Source organism: Euwallacea similis, chromosome 17, assembly GCF_039881205.1.
Source record: "Euwallacea similis isolate ESF13 chromosome 17, ESF131.1, whole genome shotgun sequence".
Classification (NCBI taxonomy): Eukaryota; Metazoa; Arthropoda; class Insecta; order Coleoptera; family Curculionidae; genus Euwallacea; species Euwallacea similis.
Window position 1 is genome coordinate 4,203,380 of NC_089625.1, and position 23,437 is coordinate 4,226,816.

At 34.7% G+C, this 23,437-nt stretch overlaps 3 protein-coding genes across 5 annotated transcripts; 2 read left to right on the forward strand and 1 right to left on the reverse strand.

Moving 5' to 3' along the window:
- Positions 1-113: 113 nt before the first annotated feature.
- On the reverse strand, positions 114-8,061 carry Flo1 (flotillin-1). Of its 3 annotated transcripts, none has more exons than XM_066398512.1 (10): positions 7,864-8,060; positions 7,284-7,359; positions 7,116-7,206; positions 5,658-5,921; positions 4,937-5,233; positions 4,475-4,661; positions 4,243-4,373; positions 3,797-3,961; positions 2,108-2,168; positions 114-1,042 (listed from the first exon to the last, which is right to left on the reverse strand). In XM_066398512.1, the coding sequence occupies exons 1-9, from the start codon at positions 7,913-7,915 to the stop codon at positions 2,148-2,150; spliced, it is 1,284 nt and encodes a 427-aa protein (XP_066254609.1). In that variant the 5' UTR covers positions 7,916-8,060; the 3' UTR covers positions 114-1,042; positions 2,108-2,147. The 3 variants fall into 3 exon arrangements, with proteins under 3 accessions (XP_066254609.1, XP_066254608.1, XP_066254607.1); XM_066398511.1 differs by having other exon boundaries at positions 114-1,046; XM_066398510.1 differs by lacking the exons at positions 114-1,042; positions 2,108-2,168 and adding an exon at positions 3,155-3,319 and having other exon boundaries at positions 7,864-8,061.
- A 284-nt stretch (positions 8,062-8,345) lies between these two features.
- Positions 8,346-11,849, forward strand: LOC136414357 (protein MMS22-like). The gene is made up of 2 exons (XM_066398335.1): positions 8,346-9,867; positions 10,073-11,849. The coding sequence occupies exons 1-2, from the start codon at positions 8,479-8,481 to the stop codon at positions 11,711-11,713; spliced, it is 3,030 nt and encodes a 1,009-aa protein (XP_066254432.1). The 5' UTR covers positions 8,346-8,478; the 3' UTR covers positions 11,714-11,849.
- Positions 11,850-12,935: 1,086 nt separating this feature from the next.
- LOC136414470 (suppressor APC domain-containing protein 2) lies at positions 12,936-18,068 on the forward strand. The gene is made up of 9 exons (XM_066398506.1): positions 12,936-13,140; positions 15,707-15,830; positions 15,892-16,079; positions 16,131-16,353; positions 16,400-16,605; positions 16,867-17,079; positions 17,360-17,467; positions 17,527-17,727; positions 17,838-18,068. Exons 2-9 carry the CDS (start codon positions 15,722-15,724, stop codon positions 17,958-17,960), a joined length of 1,371 nt encoding a protein of 456 aa, XP_066254603.1. The 5' UTR covers positions 12,936-13,140; positions 15,707-15,721; the 3' UTR covers positions 17,961-18,068.
- Positions 18,069-23,437: the final 5,369 nt, after the last annotated feature.

Genomic DNA, 23,437 nt, shown 5'->3' on the forward strand with positions numbered 1-23,437 from the left:
CCTCTCATCCTTGCGAAATTAGGGTTTCAATCCTAAAATTAAGCAGTGACTGCCAACATACCCTTTATTATTTTCAAATCTTTGAAATACTGGGATGAATTGAAAACATAACATCTGTTTATAAATCTATATTTTTTAAATCGACAAAATTTAAAAATATTTCATTTTGTGATTGTAATACGTACAGCTCACTTGAAAACTAAGACAGTACAGTTCTCTCATAGTCATGTAAAGTGCTACAAGAAAAAAATTCACAACAATTACAAACAAGACAAGATTAAGACTGGCTCAGTTTAACACCAAAATCAAGAGCTGAATGTTTTCAAACGTCAAATACTAATTAATAATTTTATTAACATATACGGTTTAAAAACGTTTCAAACGCTTATTAAACTTTAGAAAAAGGCAGCGAACATCTAAAAACACATCACTCACAAAAATGTTTCTAATGCAATAATAGAGTAATAATAATTGCTTACTTTTTCTTTCATTCTGTTTGGAAGTCACGCCTCACACACAAGTGGGGGCTGCTGGAGCGATGGAATTATGCCGTATTATGAATGTGTTGAATATGTGAAACACTGAAAGTTTCTCACCTCGATCGTTGACGAATGACAATTTCCTTTCCTCAACAGAGACGAAGAATTTTCAACGTTCCCAAACAGAATTAAAAAATCATCGCTTCGAACATATACAACATATTTGATAATAGCCTATTTACAACATTACATTTTAAAATAAATTAGACTAGATTCGGTTACTTTCTAGACAACACATAATATAAAAAATAAAACTTAAATTGCTTTACTTAAAAAAATGGTTGGAACGCATAGAACTACATGGCACGTAAATTGCTATGACATCACGTAAAGGCATAATTGTGATTTAGATCTCATAACGCTAGGGTTACAAAGTATTCTTTATTCGATAATTCAATCAATAAAATGCCATTTTCTTTGGTTTTGGTGCACTTTAGTTCGCGTAATCTTACAAACAAATTTTTTGTTGGAACTGGAGATACCTCAACTCTACTGTTTTGTTACTGCCTTGAAGAAAGAAAAACTGCTCGCGGTATTTTAAAAAATCAGTGAACATACTGAAATTATAAACGTACATTTTTCAACGCAATATCACTCAAAATTTAATAATGAAAATGTATCGCAATATAAAACTTTCTGTAAATCGGAGTAAGCTAAGTGTTTTTTTCAAAATAATCACAATAGGAATACTCAACGAAATCTTTATCGAGTCCCTAAAATGCAGGTTGAGCCATTGTGGAGATTAATCATGACAATAAAAGAATGTTTTCTATGTCTAATCGTTTAAATCTTGTAAACCGATCATACTCACTAATGATTCGACCTGTACATGCGGGCCAAATGGAGTGTTACAACGATTTCTATCGGCAAATTTAATGCAGGATTAGGGCCTTTTATTGACGTGCCATAGACAGGAATAAGCTTCAATATTTTTGCACTAGTTTCCGAACAGAAAAAGCTATTATATTTCATATAGCTACATGAATGTCTCTTAAAAAATTAGCACTGATCTGATAACCGCAAAAAATTACGTACGTTGATGAAAATCCACTTAAATTCGTCATTAAAAATAAATGTATTACAATCGATTATCCACCATTCTTATGTAGGTTTTATCGCGTATCTTAAACACATGTTTTATTTATAAATTTCATATCGAAATTTATTTTTAAGTGTTAACATTGGTTATATATGTAACAAGCCGTCTTACAACGATTATTTCATCAACTGCTCGACACAAAAGCCTGCGACCGTGCCATTGATTCATACTTTGTTCAAAGTTGAACTTCGCAGTTCTACGCAGCAAAAAATACGAGAAAAAAGCAGCCGATAAGTAACGGGTCTCGTTTTTCGGAACCTTGGGCTGTGCTGCTATTTTTTTACGTGATGTTTCTTTATTTCATGTTGAAATAACGTTTTGAATGCTGATTTTTTACTCTTAGAACCTACCAACCATTGATAAGAACGGTGAATGCCGATATTGTATCAACAACTACAGTGGTATAAATAACGGTTTAATTGATAGCCAAAAATAATTAATATAATACTTTGTTGTGATTTATACTTACTTTTTTCATGATTATAACGATGAACTCATTGGGTTGTCCTTTAGGCAACAGCTTTCACAGACTATAAAATATATAATATAAAATAACTTATTTCCAGGCATAATGCCTACTGAATAAAAATTAAAAAAAACAAAAAACAAAAGTAATTTTCATTACGTTAAACAAATCCCGTATCAATTCTTCAAATATTTGCATGCGCTTGCGATTTTAATCGTTTAGACAAAAATACGAAGACTGCCAAATTAAGGCTTCTAGGGTAGTAATTGTGCTGTTTATTCACATTAGCGCTCAATATCTAATTTTCGTCAAACAATACAGGATGTTGTTGTTAAAGAACGGTTCATATCATCTCTCTTATATGGCGAGAGTTACTAGATCACAGTCCTAAATTTTTGATTCAAACGAAAAAATATGGCGTTATTAAAATTTTTATTTTTTTCGAAAATTTCAAAAGTTTGCTTTAAAATTTTTACAAAAATGTTTCGGGCCTTGTATCTCTCAGTGTGCAAGATGCTCTTAGAAAGAAAATAACTGTATTTTTGTGGAACAGTGTAATACGCCCAACATGAGCTTTGTCATTTTTCCATATACACTTTTTACACCATGAAAAAGCAATAGTTTTGCAGACTTCTCTGAGAAATAGACGAATTGAAACAACTATAGACATTGTGGTACAAAATCATTAACTTGAAGTTGGTCAAAAATATGGTTCTAGTTTATTTACATAAAAAAATTAATGTGGTGCGGTGAAGTGGTCAAGGCAATAACAAGAAAACCATTTTCAGTAAAAGTCCTTTCGATTTAAAACAGTTTGAGTGTCCTTTTACACATCATCATTTAGGACCACTCATAATCTCAGTAAAAAAGTTGTCAATTTTTCTATTGTCTATCAATCAATTCTGAAACCGTTTGTAAATCGAAAACGCTTTAATAACAGTCGATTAAGAATTATAAATGAGTAATATGATGTTAGGTATCTATATCGAAACAAAATTTGTTAGTGAAACAAGCATAAAGTTTAAGTTCGGAATTTTTAGTGTTTATGCAGATGTAGGTATCATAAAAATGAAGTAATAAAACGATAAAATGGAAATTTGCAAGCAAATTTGCTTTGCAGCCATTCCATTCTCGCAGAAAATAAATCTTCTAATCAATTGAGCATAAGGTTGGTTTTCAGAAATCTCCAATGCCCCTGTGCGACTTATCTATTACCTGAAAAATGGAATGAATATGATGATTGCATTGCAGGTTGTCCATTTTTCGTTGTAATGCATATGTTATACGAAGATATGTATAACTTTCGTAGTTATTAAATTAAAGCACGCCCTAGACATTTTAGGATTATTATTGATTGAATAAAACATGTCTTTATAATCAACTTGTATAGTGACTTGGACAGCCATCCTTTACTCTTTTAGTGTGCATCTTTTAAAGACGGATACTAACGTTGAACTATTTTTTATTGCACGTTTGAAAATAAAGGACACTTGTACCAGTTTATTAATAGGTACCACACAATCACAACGAAAAATGGCAAGAATTTTGTGTAATGATGAAAACAACAACTATGCAGAGCTTAGCAATAAGGCATGCGATGAATCTGTGATGAATTTGATAATAATGAAATCTGTGCATAAATCTCTAAAAAAGTTGATAAATTAATTTGGTTCAGCGTTCAACGATACATACCTTGGCAATATCTACACCGGTCATCGATTTAACGAGTTCAGGTACTTTGTTAACGATCTCCAGGACTTCCCCGGTTAATTTTGCGGCGCCCACTTCACCATTTCCTGTGGAAACCATGGTGATCTTTTTTGCTTGTGAGAGGGGGGCGGCAACTTCAGCCACCACCTAAAAAGAACCATAATATATTGTATTAAACAGTAATTAAAAAATATATATTCACACATTTTCGTTTTCCTTATATTATACAAAACTAATTAGATGCCATCATTGAGTTTTGAAATAATCTTGCAAGTCTGCTTCATATAATATTGTGGCACAAGTTGCATGTAAAACAAGAAAAAGGAACATTCCGTACATAAATATATTTCAAAAGCATTTCAGTCCTTACCTGAGAAAAACTAGGTTTATTACATTTAAGATTGTCAGTAAAACTGAATTTCACTTACCTTCGGCAAAACGTCCAGAAACATGTCAATCATCGCAGCTTCTTTATATTCCTTCCACGCTTCAGCCTTTTTAGCCATTTGCTCAGCTTCAGCTTTGGCTTTTGCTTCAATGGCAAAAGCTTCTGCCTCACCTGCATAAAATACAAAATAACGTAATAAATGCCTTTCTAATAATTAAAAAACGGAGATTTAAAACCAATAATATCCTCAATAGAACAATGAATTTCAATACCTTTTAATCTGAGAGCTTCAGCTTCGACTTCAGCCTCCAATATGATCTTCTTTCGATTGGCCTCGGACAACTGTTGTAATTTATACTTCTCTGCTGCAGCAGGACGCCTTACTGTTGAATCCAATTCCCTTTCACGCCTGGCTATTTCTTGTTCTTGAACGGCTATTTGTTGTGTTCTTTCAACGACCTAAGTAAAAACCCAAAAAATTCTAAATAGGGAATACAATGTGCGGCATAATATATATGGAAAAAATTAGAGAACTTCCTTAACTTGTATTTTTTAAATCTTTGAAATGTTGCAACACTTTTTATATTGTTTATAGCTTTTTCCTTCTCTGCCACAAAAGTATAAGATGAAATCAATTATATAGAGAAAAACTCAGTGGCGTTACAAACGTACTGTAATTGTCATTCAGAATACCAGAAAACTTAAGCTCAAAATAAACAGTAAGTGCAACTGACCATAATCTGCATCTCTTCCTCCTTAATCTTTTGCTTCGTTTTTGCCGCTTGGAGTTCGTACGCCATCTCGGCTTCAGCATTCTTGGTTTGTACCTCCATATCATAGGCGGCTTTTTTAAGCTCGAAATCACGTCGAGCTTTGGCGATTTCGGTGTCGTTTAGAAATACCGACGCCATTCGTTGTTCTTCTGCAATCGCTTCTTTGACCGCTGCATCGGCTCGAGCTTCCGCTTCTCCTATTCTCGCATCCCGTTTCACTTCTGCTGTCCGTGCCATTCCCAGACTTTTCAGATATCCCTGGATATAATTAATGGATTTAAAATATGTTTTTGGAAATTAAGATGGATGATTTGTTGACATACGGGATAAGCGAGATATAAAAACAACTTCCGAACCACTAAAAATAAACTCTAGATATGCGCTTTAAATGTGCTTCTCCCGCATATCGTACAGGGTGCGTCGGTATATTTAAGCATGTTCAACACAAAATATGCACAGTACACATTAAAATCTAAATGCACACAGACACATTAACGGGCGTGCCCGACAATCACATACCTTAGCACCCTTCGAGGCAAAAAAAGAATATAAATATATAATTTAAAATCAATTGAATCCATTAGTGTAAGTATTGAAAAATCAAACTTCAGGAAACTTTCCTAATTTGGAAATTATTTTCCAGATAAAGTTGCCAGTGGTTTGGTTTATTGGCCTCACTAACCTCTTCGTCTCTTATATCCTTGATGGTGTATGAGATGACAGTAATCCCCATATTGACCAGATCGGAAGAGGCGACTTCGAAAACTTGTTTGCTGAATTTCTTACGGTCCTTGTAAAGCTCCTCTACAGTCATAGAGCCCATAATAGCCCTCTGGTGACCCTCTAAGGTGACTAGAGCTATATGTTCAATTTCTTTCTCAGGTTTGCCTAAGAACTGTTCACAAGCTGCCAGCAACATTTCTTCATTTTGACTTTGAATTTTTACCTGAAAAGAAAATATGCAAATAATATTTTTTATGTAGATAAAAAGGAATTTATTAGATTTTTCTGAATAAAATTGAACTGGATTAAGACATTTTCTAGGGGCTCTAAGGGATAGATGTAGAATTGATCTTGTCATGTCTCCAGTGGTGAGCTCTGATAACCTGATCCCTGTAGCTGAGCTGAGAAGGCACTTCAGCACTCCCACAATGATTTCCTACATCACTATAATGCTGTCCATGGCATGCAGCAGGCTAAGAAACACATAACCAAACCAATTCTTCAGCTATAATGCATGCCAGTACAGAGTACTTAAGACAACAAGTCCTGTTGTCAAATAGGATCAAGGAGTTACACCCCAACAAACTAGTCAGTTTCATTAATTCGACAAGCTGCTGTAACTACAATTAGATTGTAAAGCACTTTTTGTTTATTTCCTCTTCTCCATTCATGTATATAATAAAAGCACTTCCTGTGCATCAAAAAATAATTCCAATTTTTTATCATCTTGTACATTAAATATTTTATTCAAGAATTGAATTCAAACTAAGTGCCACCCTGTACTTGTACAGGGTAATCCATTTTTGTTATAATCATGGGATATTCTGGTTATTAGCAAAAATAGAGATGCGGTTTTCACTTTTAAGTGAAACTAATGATGATATTGACTGAACTGATCCAGCAATCTTAGTTTTTGCACTACAGGGCAAAAAAATAAATAAAATAGATTGAATTACATGATAAAAGTCAACCACTTTTATATGTGTTTTTACATTCCTTAAGTCATCAATATAGCAAAGATACAAGTAAACAGTTCAGGTTTGTCATAAATGTGATAAGCTATCAAATTCTCGAAATAAAGTAATAAATGGAACATAACAATTCTAATCAAATTGCTCTTGATGATTCGTTGAAAACCATAAAAACTTCATAATAGTTTAGTAATGAAGAATGATAGGATTTCTCTTATCAACATTTAACTGCATGAAAATAAAGTCTAATATTATTTCTTCCTATAGTTTGTCAGCCTAATTCTTAAAATTGTGTAAATATATCAATTTTTAAGTGGCAGCCTAATAAAACTACCTATTTATTCAAGTTAGGCAATTCACAATGAAATAATCTTGCTTCAATTACACTTTTGTTTACAGCAAATGGACTATTTAATTGCATAATAGATCTAATTCAATGTACTTACTTGTGCGATTCCAGTTACAGAAATGGGAACGCCTTGGCTTGTATACACTTTGGGGCTGTCTACAATAAGAGTCATAGTATTCAAGGATATCCTGAAATAATTTATAATTAATTGATTTTTTAATCAATTAGTATTAAATTAACATCTTGTAGTAGCCAAATGTCTTACCTTTGGATTCTTTGTACACCAGGCCAAATAAATGCTCTACCTCCAGGCACTAAATGGGGTTTGCTATAGCAGCATCCTGGAAATAAAATTAAATATGTGCTAACTTATCCAAAATGAAATAAAAATCAATACAAATAGCCTTGATTGCTTTTTAAATTTTACCATACAATGACAGCTATAGTTTTTTATGATGGTGCTAAATCTGTTGATCTGGAATTTTATTTCAGAAAGTTACTCAATTGGTTTTGATTTAAAACTCTTAAGTGCTCCAAGTAACTTTCTGAAAAAAGATGTGCTGAATAACAGTATATTTATATAAAACAAATAATATATTATAATTTGAAGGTTTGAGTGCAAAATTAACTTCAATGAAAGAGCTCCATCACTACTTTCTATTGATTGAGCTCCTCGGAACAAGCAGCAGTAGAGTATACAGTCAAGCATCTTATAGTTTCAATGGTTCTTTATACCCTTTTTTTAATTTACAAAGAACACACAACAAATTAAACCTTTCCTCAGTATAGTTACTAATAATTACTCTATTACTGGTAAATTATAATAAATTAAATGGAATATCTACCTGAAATCACCAGTGCTTCATTTGGTCCGCAAGTTACAAATCCCCAGGTCATCTTGAACTATAACAATACGTACAATTTAATATTTAATTGCTGGCTACTAATTTTAAAGGTCTATTTCCAACAATTTCCCGATTAAACAGTGCGTCTTGAATTTTTCAAAAATTGTAAACAAAGTTATGAAAAAATCCACAAAACTCTTATCTTTCAGAGATCAGTGTCAGTCAGTGTCAAAAATGGAGGACAAATTCTGTCAAATATCGATTACATTAACAATGGCAACGATGCATTTAAGCAGATCTCTTACTGATGAACCATTTGTTAATTTTGTTATTATTATTAATGTTGTTGGTTTTTATATCATTTGAGTCTTCTACAATTATCTCCGCTAACAGAAAACTAATGAACACACGAGTGAAAGTGACAGTCATATGGCGGTCCGACATTACTAGACTTCTACTTCCTGTCTACGTCTTTACTTTACGCGGGAAATGTAAAAGGCTAAAATCAAATATGTAAGGTTAAGTTTTGTCTTTGTTTAGTTTTTCCTTGAATAAACTTTTAAAGTTATTTTACTAAAAAATTATATTAAACAAACAAGTCATAATCAGTAATCAATGTCAAGTGATATAACACTCAAAAGATGCAGTCAAGAACTCTTCAATATAGCAGAACACTATCAAGATCTCTTCTCCAATGGTCAATACCGAGAGTTTAAAAGTGTAGTCCAGGCAACGTTTAATATAGACGACCATACATATTATACTCAAGACATTATTGAAGACATTGAAGAACATCACAATGTTTTTTTTCAACTTGTCCGAGCACAGATATTTCAACTGCAAGAAATTGCACTCAATTGTCAGGATCCACTCTTATCGAACGCCTCCTGTTCGAGAAAATTTATTTCTACTGCATTTGAAGCAATAATCCAAAGCATAGTGGTGCTCAACAAGGAGAGTGATCTTGGAACCAAGAGTGCCATTTTAAAATTAACAAGAGCCTTGTCATGGTCACTGGTGCCCTTGAACAAATTGGAGGAAAATGTGTTATCAAAAATGAAATATTCAAGAATAGAAATATGCCCTTTTTTTCAGTATTTCCACACATTATTAGATATCTATTATTTCCTTTTACTACTTTATTTAATAAGCTCAGAACAAACAGAACCACTAGAAAGCCACCTTGAATATATTATAACTAATATATTCTCATTGTTTAAAATAAACATTAACAATTTCAATAATGCAGAAATGTGCAGCTGCATGAAATCCTTTTGGTTAGTAGTTCAGTTAATTGCAGAAAGAAAAGAACCAAATCAAGTACTATTTTGGAACATATTCAATAAAGTTTTACAATCAGAAAGTCCATTGATAGTTTTAAGTTTTCTGAAAGAAGTTGCTGATGTTGAAAAGTTCAACATCAGTTTCAAAGATATGGGTGCAGCCAGTGAGAGAATAAAACCCAATTATCCCTTATTGGAAAATAAATTCAGAGAACTTTTCAATTTACATGCTGTAAGCAACTGTGATATTTTATCTAGTAGTCTCAAGATTATTAAACCATTGATATGTGATTTGTGGATCAAAGAGGGCAAGATTGACATTTTGCTGATCATCTGGGATTTCTACAGCAAGAGACTAAATGTGTCCAATAATTCCTTAGAAAATATTTCGGCTATAAGTCTAGTTGAAATTTTGGATCTAGTAATAACATCACCGCAACACTGTAAAGAAGATTTTCAAATTTTTGTTGGCATACTGATAAATTACCTGCAGAAGCATGCCCTGCATTGGGGAAAATTAAAAGGCAGGATTTATTCCCAGTTGGGGCCAAATAAAGCTAAGGATCTGACAGATATTGGGGTGATGCATGTGATGATATTGTATCTTGCCTTAAGCACTGTTTATTTCAATGAAATGGAGAAGAAGATGTTGGTGTTTTTGGAGAGTTTGCCTAGAGCAACTAAATATAACCTACAGACATGGAATATATATGCAGCAATGGTAAATATGATATCCCTTTAAATTAATAATTGTTTTTTAAGTAACTAATTTTTATTTAATTCTGCTAAGGATTTGTCTATCTAATTTATGTCTTATTTAAGTTAATGGTAAGGTTTCCTAGAGATTTATTTTTTGATAGAATAGGGCAAAATGATGGACAAAGTCTGAGTATTTTTTCTGTATTTAATATTAATGATATTTTCAGGTTTTACAATACATACGTAATGGACACTCCATTGAAAGAATATCTCCTCCCATTTTACGGATGCTCCAAGAAGCCTGCACCGATCATAAACTCCACCATTTAGTCAAGAATTTCATAAGTAATCTACAACTAATTGTAAATCATAGCAACAACATGCAGCTACATCAGTGGACGTTATTGGGGCCATGGTTAACTCATTACCAATCTGTTTGTTATTTTTCCGATTTAAAGATATCTCTAGCGGTTCTGCTGTCGATATTGGAAAAATGCAGTAACGCCGATTATTGGGCTGTTTGGGAACCCTTCTTTAAAGATTGTGTGTATCCAGCGTTGAAGCAATTAGCCGTAACTTCCACTCCTCCCCCCATAATCGGAAGAATAGCTGGTAAATTGATATTGAATTGTAATAATTTAATTGATAATTCCTTTAAGTTTTTTTTGATTGATTTGCTGGTACCTAAAATATCGTCTACTTTTTTGGAAGTAGTATTAAATTGTTATCCTGATAGGTTAATTCTGACTCCTGAGCAAGAAAATGTGGCAGTGCAGTGTTGGGTAAATGTATGTTTTCTGTCCGTTGAGCCTCAAGTAGAGTTAACCCAACAGGTGATTAAATTAGAGTGTTTTTCTAAAGCTTTGAAAACTCGTATAAAAGAATCTAACGAACCAATGGAGGCGTTTATAGAGTATCTAGGCAGCAGCGATAGTGTCAATGTTCAATCTACCATGCATTTATTAAAACTTTGTGAAACAGCCTTGGGGAACTTGGATAAAACCGTCGCGCAATATTTAATGAATCCTGAAGATGAAAAGATAGTATTAAAAATTTATAGACATTCATCTCTTATATTTCTTACTTGCGGTAATTTAATTTATAACAGAAATAAACCCGTGACTATCCTGACCAAACTCGTCCAGGTTCTCCTTTTGCCAATGGATTTTCTCATGGGTAAAAGACACATCCATAATTTCGTTATTAATGCCTTGAAAACGTGTTGGCCCACATTTTTCGACGCTATTATAAATCTTAACACGATTAAAGATCCTTATTTGGAGAGAACTTTACGAGATATGGTGGCGAAATATCTACCACTTTTTCCCACATCTGGGTCTGCGATTGTGGCCTCTCTAGAAACTCCCAGCACCGCCGAAGTTGTGTTAGACAAAATTGCAATTGTCTATTTAAAACCCCCGATAAACGAGCCAGATGGAAATGTGGCGAAAGCATTAAAGATCATCTCCGATATTGCTAAAAGCACCACATCACTGTCGCTGTTTAGGCTTTTAATAGATAAAATATTGTTAGGTTTATTTGAATTAATAATTTTTCATTCTCAAAGAAACATTGCCATCGGTGTTGTGAGGGATATTACAAACTCTCATTTATTCCAACAAGTAAAGAATGAATTTAAAAAGGTTCTTTTGGATGTTACTCAAAAAAATATGGCGATAAATAGTATAAATTATTTCCAGTTGATGGTTTGTGTGGCAAAGTTCGTGCCGCATGAAATGAGAGATGTTTTTGAGAGTATTAAAGCCCATGTTGGACGTGTCGAGAAAGTCAGAGGGGTTGGATTTGATCAATCGTTGCGGTTGCAGTTAGAGAGACTAGAGCGTGCCATCAATGAAAATTTGTCGTAAATCTTAAGAAATAAGTTCTATAACAAAATAATTTTAAGAGACATATATTTCCAGTTTAGAGTTTTTAATTTTATATAAAGAGTCGAAACATTTTAAGGGTTTTTTAAATTTACGAAGAAGGATAAGGTTCTGTAGATTTTTTGCGAATACCTTGATATTTTTATTAAATTGTAATTATTAATAAAATTTCGGTAATTTTTGGAACTGTGTTTTTATTATTAATTCTTAATACCTATAATTAATAGTATAATAAATATACAAAGTATTCCTAATGCAATCCACGTTTTACAGATGCGTGTAAAAGATCTGAAAACAAATCGATTTTTTCTATGAATCTTTCTACAGAGTGTGGAAGTAATTTTTTTAAATTCTGTAAAGTGGAAATAAATCTCACAGTGTTTGATTTAAACCCTTGAAATTCCTTCTAAGGGGATTTTTGGGTATTTTAAAGTCATTTAAAATATCTAGTTCACGCTAACAGATGGATAGCGCCACCCTTGCTTTATCGAGGTGCAAAAAATCCCTCCAGGAGCAAATTCATGCGAACACAGTGCGATCTATTCTTAATTTACATAATAAAAAAAATTAAAACATCTCGTAGAATGAAGAAAAGCAACTTTTTTATAATATATTTTTAGCTGAATCGTTAAACAACGGATATAAGAAATCATTTTTCTATCCGTTAGCACACAATAATCATGTATAGCAATGTTTCTGGGACCCCTATATATGAAATAGGAGCCTTTGCTTTTGTCATATGAACAATGCCATGCGAATGCCATAGGAGCGGTATCGTTTTTCTCAATTTTATGTTATGCCAATCGAATATTTAAATTGACCAATCGGCGCTTCTAGCGAGGTATATAGAAACAAGGTCAAGAGAGGCTTGTGCCACAGAACAGTTACTCTTGTATATTGGGCCAGGACCGGTCTAAGTAACCCACCTAGGTATACCTACCACTTGTTGCTTCCCATCCAAAAAATCTCTTCAACAAAGAGAAATGTTTTGTACACCATTACTTACCTAACAATAATGATGTACAAGGTATGACATTATTACACCAACGAAGGAGGTAAGATCAAAATTGAAGGGAATAAAAGTCGATTCTCATTCGTTCCGGAGCCTGCAAGGTACTTCCATGCTCGTCTTAGGATACCTATACCGAGCTTCTAAGAAAACGGAGAGTCCCTCTCTGCTATGGTTGGTTTGTACCTGAATCAATCTCAACTCGAGCCAGTAGGTAATGGTCTAAGCAAGCGAGAATACCATCAAGATCTTGTGGTTAGTCGCGGAATCATGTTTTCACAGTTAACGAACCAGCTACAAGACAAAATATGCTACTTTAACGGTTGCGATTCTGAAATGTGGTGATTCGGGAATGTCCATGTGAAACCTGGCAAATTGAGACAACGCAAGCCATTGACTGGTAAGTGTTAAAGTGCAGGAATCGGCATTTGAGGTTTTTGTAAGATGCTGATGAAGCTAAATAGGGCAGAGCTAGTGAAAGTTTTGGATTCGCGGTCAGGCATAAGAAGAAAATACTTCGGACGTGTGCTATAACTCGGATTATGAACTTGTAACATTGTGAGTCATCAAAGCAAGTATTTTCATACATTTCATACTTTCATACAAGTTTATTATAATACTATAACTTTTCAACAGTGTCCCATTAAAGGCAGATTTGTCAATGGTATTGGGTTCTCATGACGGAATACCTTACATTGCTAGTAAAATTAACAGAAAACTCATTGTTTTGATGGCGAAAGTAATTAATAATTGCTTATACTTGTTTTCATAATACCTAGTTAAGCATATTGGCGCGAATACCATTTGTTGTTAGTCACAATTGTGCGAAATTCCTTCACTGTAAAACCAACAAAAGTGATTATAAGTATGCACGATAAGTAACTAAATAATTATTCTTGTTTTGTTACGCATTTGGATCGTCCTCTTAGTTGGCATTCTTTAAGAGAAATGCGTGCCGATTCTCATGATTATTTACTTTTTACCTAGTTTTCTTTAGTTAACTATGGTATGCCCATCTAAGGTCAGATACCATCCCCAATACCTCTTGCATCTAAATGAATACTGGTAGTATACCAAGTGACGCTGAGTAGACGTGTCCTAATGGTTAAAGCAATAATTCCTTAATGCACTAAATTCATTACGCGAAATTTTCAGGACACTTTATCACACAATTGTTTTCGATATAAAACTCGCGTTTTCCTCAGGATGTTAAAATTAATTGGAAAAAAAAACCAGAATTGAATCTGAGTCACGCGTTTATCTACTCAACGCGATGCTCAGAACGAAGTCGCATTCCGAGTCGAAACTTTGATCAGTTCATCTTGAATAAATCTGAGTTATACAGAAAAATCGGCCTGAACCTGTCCAGCTCCTGGTTCTGAGGATGATATGATGCGCAGACTGAAATCTCTTCAAGGTGCTGAGATTGGCGGAAAATTCAGGTTGCAGGAGATCTTCTGACGATGTCAACTCGACAAGTCCAAGGCCGGCCGTTTTTCCACCTTAAAAAGCTCAGGATTTAAGGCCATGGTACTCCTATTGACATGATATTGGTGTTGATTCTGCCACTTGCGACGAGTTTCGTTTATAAAAAGCTCAAGTGGACAGAAATCGTCATCTGAACTGTTCGTCTCTCGAGACTGAGAATGGAATTATGTGCGTGAGTTTTGCAGGTCTTGAACTGAATCTGCGTAAAACATGCAACCTCATACGATGCTGAGAAATGAAATTCTGGTTGATACTGAGAAAAGTTCTTCACATGGTGGCAATCTCTGATGGCCAGTTTGTTGAGGATCTGCAGATTATCAAAAAGCTACAGTAACCATCTCGCGCTACTCTCATCAGGAAGAAAGCAATCTCAGGTGGATGAAACGCTTGTATCTATCCTTAGAATTTAGTGAATCTCGTGGAGATAACGCTGTGACGGGTTCTCTGCAAGATTCTTAAGTTGGCAGAAAACTCGGGAGACTCTGACTGCTTAGTGTTAAAATCACTGAGCTCTCGAAGGAACTTCGGGTTAAATCTAACATATATAGCCCCCATTCTGGCTAAGGGGCTGAACATTCTGGGTGAACCTGAAATGAGTCTACTCACGATATTCTGTTATTACACAATGTGTACATGACAATTCGGTTCTAAATTCATTGGAGCGGGAAATACGTATTCGGGCACATAGAAATTTTAGAATTTCTTCATGTATGTGCTCTTTCGTGCTTCAAATACGGTTGACCACTCACCAGTTTCTTTGCCAATCAGAGTGCAAATTCGTATAGGTATAAAACCATGTCGAGGGCATTTTTACATCTAAAGAGTCATTGATAGAGAGAATCGACTTCGGTAGTTACAACTTTTAGATTTTTCCTTCTTGAGTGTCCCTTCCTGTGGGTGCAAAAGTGCGTGGAACTTCAAGAAAGTTTACTACCAAATTTAACGTCCTTTAGGGATTTTCAACGATTTTGTCACACTACGCTTAACGGTTCAATCATGTATCAGTGGGTGGTAGATCGACCTCATTGCTGCCGACTCAAATGCCCACTGGGCACTAAATTACTGCTAAAGTTTATTTTATTTAAGATCATGTTTCCAAAGGCGAAACACCTATTCTTTCATTTATATTCAGTCCCACACCTGTTTATGGCAGAGGAATTTCTGGTGACAAAATACGTCCATTGTTCTTTGTGTCAGTGCTGTAATGCCAGACTTATCGGTGTTTTAAAGTCGCTAGGTCATTCACTGAGCCTTTATTGTGCGAAAGATATAACCATTTACATGTGGTCTTTGTGCAAGAAGTAAGTAAATATGTATCATGGTTTCGAGGATTGCTCTTTGTCTAGAGAGCAGCGTTAAGAGTACTGTAACACTCGAAAACTTCCAAATTCCACTATCATTGTATTGAGGGCAAGAAAAAGTTACCGAATAAATCAGTCGGATCCCACTTAGACTATTTCTTTGTTCTTTCTTTGCAGATTTAGTTTTAAAACATGACTTCAACGTTAGATAACTTGCCCAAACAATTTGTGCATGCAATGAGGACTTTGTTCGACATTATGGACGACAAACAAACAGGATATGTGAACTTTACTGATATAGGTAGGAAGCTATTGCCGTCATCCATACAGAGAATAATTCGTCTTACACCTCTCTAATGCAGAGGCAAGGTGGCAAGACGATGGATCCAAAGGACTGCCCAAGGGGGTACTGGAAAGCCTACGAAAAGTAACTCCACCCAATGGAATGTTGACTTTCGAACGATTTTGCGCTGGCCTCAAAATCTGCCTGCTGAGGAATCAAATGGAGGCAAGGAACGATCCACACGAAGCCGTGCAAGAGATGAGCAAGGTAAAAGCGAATTTAAGACGGAGTTCCCTCTAGAATTTCACGTTTTTCCAGATTCCAAACTTGATCAATCGACCTCCCTCAGCGCCGCTACTGGATTTAGTAGATAATAATCATGCTACAAAATCAGCATGGGGGAGCAATCTCAATAACACAGCAGCAGTTCGTCCTAACAACATCAACTCACATCAACAAAATGTTACCAGAACCTTCAGCATGCCTCAATTGAAGGACCAACAAAGTGACCAAGGATTTGAGAAACCCCCTCCTTTAACAGGTGAGCCTCATTAAATTTATTGATGATGGGTTAAAGTGTATTTTAGCTCAGAATTTGAGTAAACTTCCGTTGTATGGACCACCAAAGCCTCCACGCACAGCCATAGGTGTGGAACGAACTACAGGGACTTCTTGTGGAAATCTAGATAGAGCTGAAATTAGGACTGCCTTAGTTAATTGGCAAATGGGACTTTTAACCACCCAAGATCAGAGTGTTAAGGAGAGCAAGGGAGTCTCTAATCCACCATCACAGGTACATGTCTGATATAGAGATATTGCAATTCAAGAATATCAAATAGCATGTCCTCTCCTTTGAGACGTTCCTTGGGCCACACAACCCTTCAGCCTTTTAGTGAATGAACCCATTATGTGTTGGCTTTCACCCATGCTTCCAAGTAAGATCCATCAGCGAGTTTTCTCGACAATCCACCTCGGGTTTGACTCAAAGAAGCTTGTTCAATTCACTCATAAGCTCTAGCCTCAATGGTAACAAAAAAGTGATTTTCTCTTTTAGACCTACAACGGCTTCCTTCGGTCAAGTAGAAGTCTTGGCGATGGTAAAGCTGCTGTCCAGCCGGACCTCCCAATTGTTGCGCCCACTCAAACACAGGCAATTTACCAAAGAAAACCTGTGTCGAAAAGACGAGAACCACGTAGACATACGCTGCAGAATGGAATCGATTACAATATGCTTAAAAGAATGAAGCAAATCGAGCAAGAAAAAGAGGCAAGTAATTTGTAATGCGCAATTCAAATTTCATGGTGCTGTTTTTGAAACCCTGCATCTCAGAAACTAATAGAGATAGTTCCCTGGGTTTCTGCAAGCTTGTAGGGCTCTTCGAGACGATTCAGGAATTCCCGAGATGTGAGGCCAAAGCCGGGAAAAAACACGATCATTTAAAAAAGCGTAATTTGTTAGGCCGGTTATTCTAAGCAGCGCGACGTCATCAATTTGAGCATTTTATATACTTATAATATATTTAAATAATATCTACATTTAATTTCAGGTCCTAATGAACGGTCTAGGTGCTGTTGAGAAAGCAAGAGATTGGTATCTGAAGCAGATTGCAAACGTCCAGGAAAAAATGAAATATCTAGGCCGCATGGGCCATGTGGTAATTCCCATGATCCAAAAAAATGGGTCAAAATTTCAATCGGGATTAATATTTTTCAGGAAATGTGGTCCGAGGCACAGCAGGAACGCTTAGAACTTCAAAAAGCTCGAGTGTTCGAGGTTAATCGACACTTGTCTGCCCTCACTGAGAGCTGGGAAAGAGGAGGCTTGCCGCTTCACATGAATTTAGCTGTTCATCACTTCCCACCCTCACAAGAGGCGCCTGATCGGCTCAAGCAACAAAATCGAATGTTGACAGAGGTAGGTATTTATAAGTAGATTTCTGGAAAGGGATGTAGTGGAATTTTATACTACAAACTTAGAGAAAAATAACGTGGAACTCATAGATTCAAATTTATATTCCTTTTTAGGAGTTGTCCAAAAAAAGTGAAAGGATCGCATCTTTGGAAAGAGAAAAGGCCAGTTTGATACAAGTGTTGCAGTTACAATCACAACAAGTTAGAAATAGTGGTAATGAAGAAGCAGTATTTTAGTTACGTTTTAAATTATTTATCTCCAAATGTGCCACTTTCATATATTGTTTAAATGTGTTGATTCATGTATATATTTTTTAATTGTTTAATACAACATGGTATTTCAAAGGAGCTTTATTTACAGAGAACTTTTTCGCTAAATTTATGTACATATTAAGTGTAAAAAAGCATAAATATCTTCAAATGAAAAATATTGAACTATACAAGGTGTTACTGAAATAACCATGGTAAATTTAACCAGCGAGATTAAGAGAGATTAAAAACATCATTTTGAACAAAAAAGTTCCTTGCAAGAGGGATCGTAAATTCAATAATATTCCCGGAAAATCAAAAAAACATTTTGTGGGAATTGGCAACGCCGCGTTGTATTTATTTCATTTCCATATCTACCTAAGTAGCTGCATGAAGTGGATCTCTTTGGGGTGCTTTGGGGCGTTTTTTTCTGGGTATGGTAAGTTTTACAGTACATAATTAACAAAATGCATTAAATTCATGAAATTTAAAAATTATGTGATTTTTATTTTATTATTTTGAAAAGCTATTTACTTTGAAATTATTGTTATCTTTAATTAACATAACATGTTACGTTACACATTTTACACCACTCACAATCATACTTAGAAACAAAAATTTATTATTTTTGTTTTTGAGTGTGATGTTTTTATTATTTTTACTACATACATGTTCATCATTTGAGTCTATGAATGCTCTACTCTGGGTACTTCTTGTTGAACTCTTTTGAACAAGGTTTAAAATTTGTTCTTCGGATTCAGAACCAACTTCTCGCTGTCGACCTCGTCTTTTATACGTAGGAATAACGCTACCTGTATCCAGAAGCCGTTGAGAAACTTGCACAAACGTTTGTGGAGCTGGAAGTTTTCTTTCTGGATAATGATTACCGTAAATGCGCCCAACTTCTTCTGAGTTTTGTGACGCCTCTCCGTAAATCAAAGGCGTGCCATGATGCTCGCGTACAGAATATATTGTCACGTAGGTGCTCTTAATAAATCGGAATAAAATCACTTAAAGCTCGCCCAAATTAACTTTGCGGATGATCTGTTGCGTGTACTGACAGAAGATGCATTCAGCGAGAACGAAATCAGACTAAAATATTAAAAGTATAGAAGGACATACAGTTCATGACAAATTTGAAAAATAGGGTTGGGTTTTGTCTTATTCTTTCTTCATGATCTCTAATGGGCTCCACATGTCCATGGCGCCAGGCCTCTTTACCCAGGATTATATATCACATAAAATGGGATAAAGTGCAGATGACCATAGCATAACGCAGATGGTTACATAACTCATGTACTATTGAGGTATTAACTCAATTTGTTTACTGCGCATTCCAATGCTTTATCGCTTCACCCGCAAAGTAGGCGAACAACCCTACGAAGAGTCATAAAAAACAATCAAAACAAAAACAAACTCCTCTTCCTCGGTCACGTTTAGTGCGGCGTTGCCGCTTACGTTTAGTTTTACCGCTTAAGTTCTTAATTAAGATTTCAATTGCTTTTAGCGATGTTATTGTGGAATAAATAATTTTAAGTTTTTTTGTTACATGTCAAACAGTGAACATGTGTCAACTACATTTTTTCACATTTTATTCAAATTTTAAAGCTTATCATAGTTTTTTGGTTACCAAATTTGACATTTTTTTTTTAACTATTAGGCCTTCGGCAGCTGTTGTGTCGAACTTTTTATGCAAAATGATGTTCTTAATCGTTGGTTAAATTTACGAAAATTATTTCACTAACACCCTGTATAAAACGTTTCGTTGTGTCAGACATTGAAAAAAAAACTCTGGAAAAGTTACATTTTGAGACAACCGATGGTAAGTCGGTGAATACCGTAATACCCATATACATATATTCTGTCGGTGCACCTCTGGTTTTTAAGTAGCGAAAGAGAGCAATCATTTTCGTAGAACATATGTAATTGAAATGTAGGTAGTTAAGTGCTATACTGGTCAAAACCAAGATCAGCACAGGAATCTCTTAAATTTTGATAGGCCAATCCCAAGTTTTTAATTTTAAAGAAGGCGATTTGGTTTAGGAACAAAAAGGACGATAAAAATAATCATCGAAAACAAAAAAGATTAAAATCGCTAAAAATCCGAAGCTATTATAAAACTTATAAAGATAATTTTCTATTCATTTGGAAATGTACAAGAAATTATTTTGGTTGCACTTTGGTGAAAATTTCTAACTTAGATCGGTGCTTTCTATTTTTGCTGCTAGATTTTTGTCCCAATTTTCGTCTAAAAATCGTTTTGTTCCTATACCGTTACTTTAGGAATGCAATAAACACAACTCGTGACATTTTTATCAAATAAGTAACTGTGATGAGACTTTAAACTTTTTCTTTGTAGGTACACTAGAAATGTACGTGTAACTCATTTTGAAATAGCCATTGAGTCTCGGAATTCAAATGAAGATTTCTACGATTTGCAATGTATTATTTTCCTTGGAAAAAACCTGTATTTGCGAATCATAATACCCGACTTTCCTCATTGTTTACATAGGGTCGACTAAGATAACGCAAAAGAAAAATTTTTTGTACTTGTTTTGTTGTCTGCATAGGCCTCAAAGCCAATTTATTTACACATTACAAGTGCTTTCGAAGTTAAGGGGATATACCAATTTATTTTTAGATGTAAAAAACCGTTGCGGTAATATTAATTAAAACTAATATTTATTACTTACCAATGCCTACACGAAAGAGATTTACGAGTAAACTTTAAAATCATCGCTAAAGTAAACATAATGTAATAGAACAATTTTATTGTGGTATTATTTGTAGAAACCTATAGCCCTATATAATGGTTAGAATTGTTTGTCTACATTAAGCATTATTTTTATGTTATTTGATTATGATTTCAACGTGTTAAATACAATAACCTTGACCCTTAAATCTCTCGGAAATATGTACTAAATAATAAGTAAACATTTGTTTTTCGTGATGGCAAATTTTCGGCATTTTTCAACGCCATATAGACTTAATAGAAGGCACGTGGTATTAACGTCATTTTTTAGTCATACATCAATAAATGTACTAATGGCCGACTAAACGTTTGTAGGCTGCGGTGACTCTAAAGCCTTAGCGAACGCCAAAATTCTAAAAGAATAGTTAAAATATTATTAACAATAACACAACACAAATGACTAAAAATTAGATTAATGCAACGTACTTTCTATAACGTCCATATCATGTTGAAAAATGTTAAAATTATTATGTCAGTTTTTGGTCGACCTGACAATAAACAATAAGTGGCATGGTATAGATATCCACTTGCTAAAAGAGGTTTGGTTATTGACTCTGACAATATGTATCATAGGTAATCTAACACCAGAAGACCGTACTTATTGGTGGATTTTTCGAAACACGAATTTTAGAAATTGTCATCCTTGGCTGGAATCTGGAACATCGATGGAATTTGGGGATCTAGCTCTATCACGTGTTATAGCCAGAAGGTCAAGTCTGATTATGGTTTTCTTTCAAACGAAACTATTATTAGTTTGCTACGTGAGACAGTCTCTCCAGAAAAAGTTGGGATGTTTAGACTGCAAGAGCCCGATTTTATATTTTAGAAAGTTAAATGTTCTTCGGTGAATGGCTCCCAAGTAGTCAATCAAAGCAGCGTGGACATTTAGAATTTAACAAACCGACGTCGTTTTGACGTCATTCCCCGGTGAACTCTTCTAATTCTCAGCGTTTCTACAATCGCTACCCCTCAGCCATAGTTATATATATATATATATATATGGTCTACATCCAAATGCATTCAATTCGTAAGTTCACTAATCGTGAGTTTGATACCTATACGTCTTGGCGTACATGCAAAAGATCGAACCGTTATTGGTAGTCGTGATGTTAAAAGGAAAAAGTTTGTTCTTAAGAAATTTTAAGCTTTTAACTATTTTCCCAACAGATTCAGAGACGTGTAAGAGTTTGGAATTTAATTTTAATTTTGAAAGCGAAGCGAAGTACGGAAAGAAATCAAGAGACAGAAAAGTTGTTCTATACAAAGTAGTTGTGAAAATTGCAGGCGTTACTATCTTTGTGTGAAATTCCGCAGAACTGCTCCGTGATTACGCCGCTGAAATTTCTGGTGGAACTCTGAAATGTCTAAAACACACATATTAAATCACGAAAATTTCGTTTAAATTGGCCTAAGCGTCTGTTCAACAATAATAAAGAAAAAGACGTTTTTTTACATTTTTTCGTCAACTTCCACGCTCTGTATTTCGAGAATGAAGCAATTTCGTACATGTGTTTACAGGTACATTTTTGTTTAAGTTCTAATCGAAGGAATATCTTCTTCAAGGTGAGCCGAACATTTAGGAAACACCCGGTAAGTTATACCAAAGTCAATAAAGTCGTAAAATGAACTAAAAATTTATGAGTTGCTTTATTTGTGTTTTCTACATTCAGTTTCCCGCTATTGTCGATTGATTTGACTCCCACAGATCGGTGTATATTGAGTTTCCAAAGGCTCTGCAAAAAGTGTGGTGTTTATAAAGTAAGAACAGCGAAACCACCCCACGACCACTTTCCGATTTGAGGGTAGCTAGCGGGCGTATCCCATAAATTAAGAAGCACAAGCTCTCTGCGATAGTTATTATGTTAAAGTGTACAATATATCAAATTCACTGACATCGTTTTAATAGTCAATAATCTCTTAGATAATACCCGTGTTCATTCAATTAGCGTATGAGAAAATCATGACGATGATAGTTTTGAATTACATTGTTAAGCGCCATTTTTAATAGTCGTAATTCATAAGTAAACTTTATGCATAATGCATCTCTATGATTAGAGATAGTACCCCGAGAAGCAGCAGAGCTACCATAGATGTTCTAGATACGTCTCTGGTGAATTACCGGAAAATTTTCTTCCGTTTCGACATGGTCTTAAAAATGTTTCGTAATTTGAGGTTAATGAGTAACTCTAAGAATTCTATCAAAACACCGAACAATGAAGATTCGGATTAAAACGGATTTCACTTCTACGAAATGTTCATTATTGTCAGTGGTGTGGGACAAATATTGTTCCAGATCTGCAGAAACCTTCTTCGAAGACATTAAAAAATATTTGCTACCGCAATATTCATTAGGTTTTACGCAGATTTTCAGTCAAGATACAAATCGCTGCATTTGCTGGCAAAAACGACACATTTTTGGCCGATTACTAAGCCCCCTTAAATCACCAAAGTGTTGATTACTCAGAGTTGGTATATCATACCGGGGGACTTTTAATTAATCAATTTTGGAGTATCAAACAATGCACCATTTACATCGCACCTTGGAAAATCATGGGAATTGACGTGTACAAAAACAAAGCCGCTAAATACTATAAACTCTAGTTGTGTGTATAGTAGGGCTTACACAAATAAGCAAACTAATTTACTTTGGATTTTGCCAAAACAATGGACAACGAAGTTAAAAGTTATTTAAATGTAGTAAGAACGTCAGAAA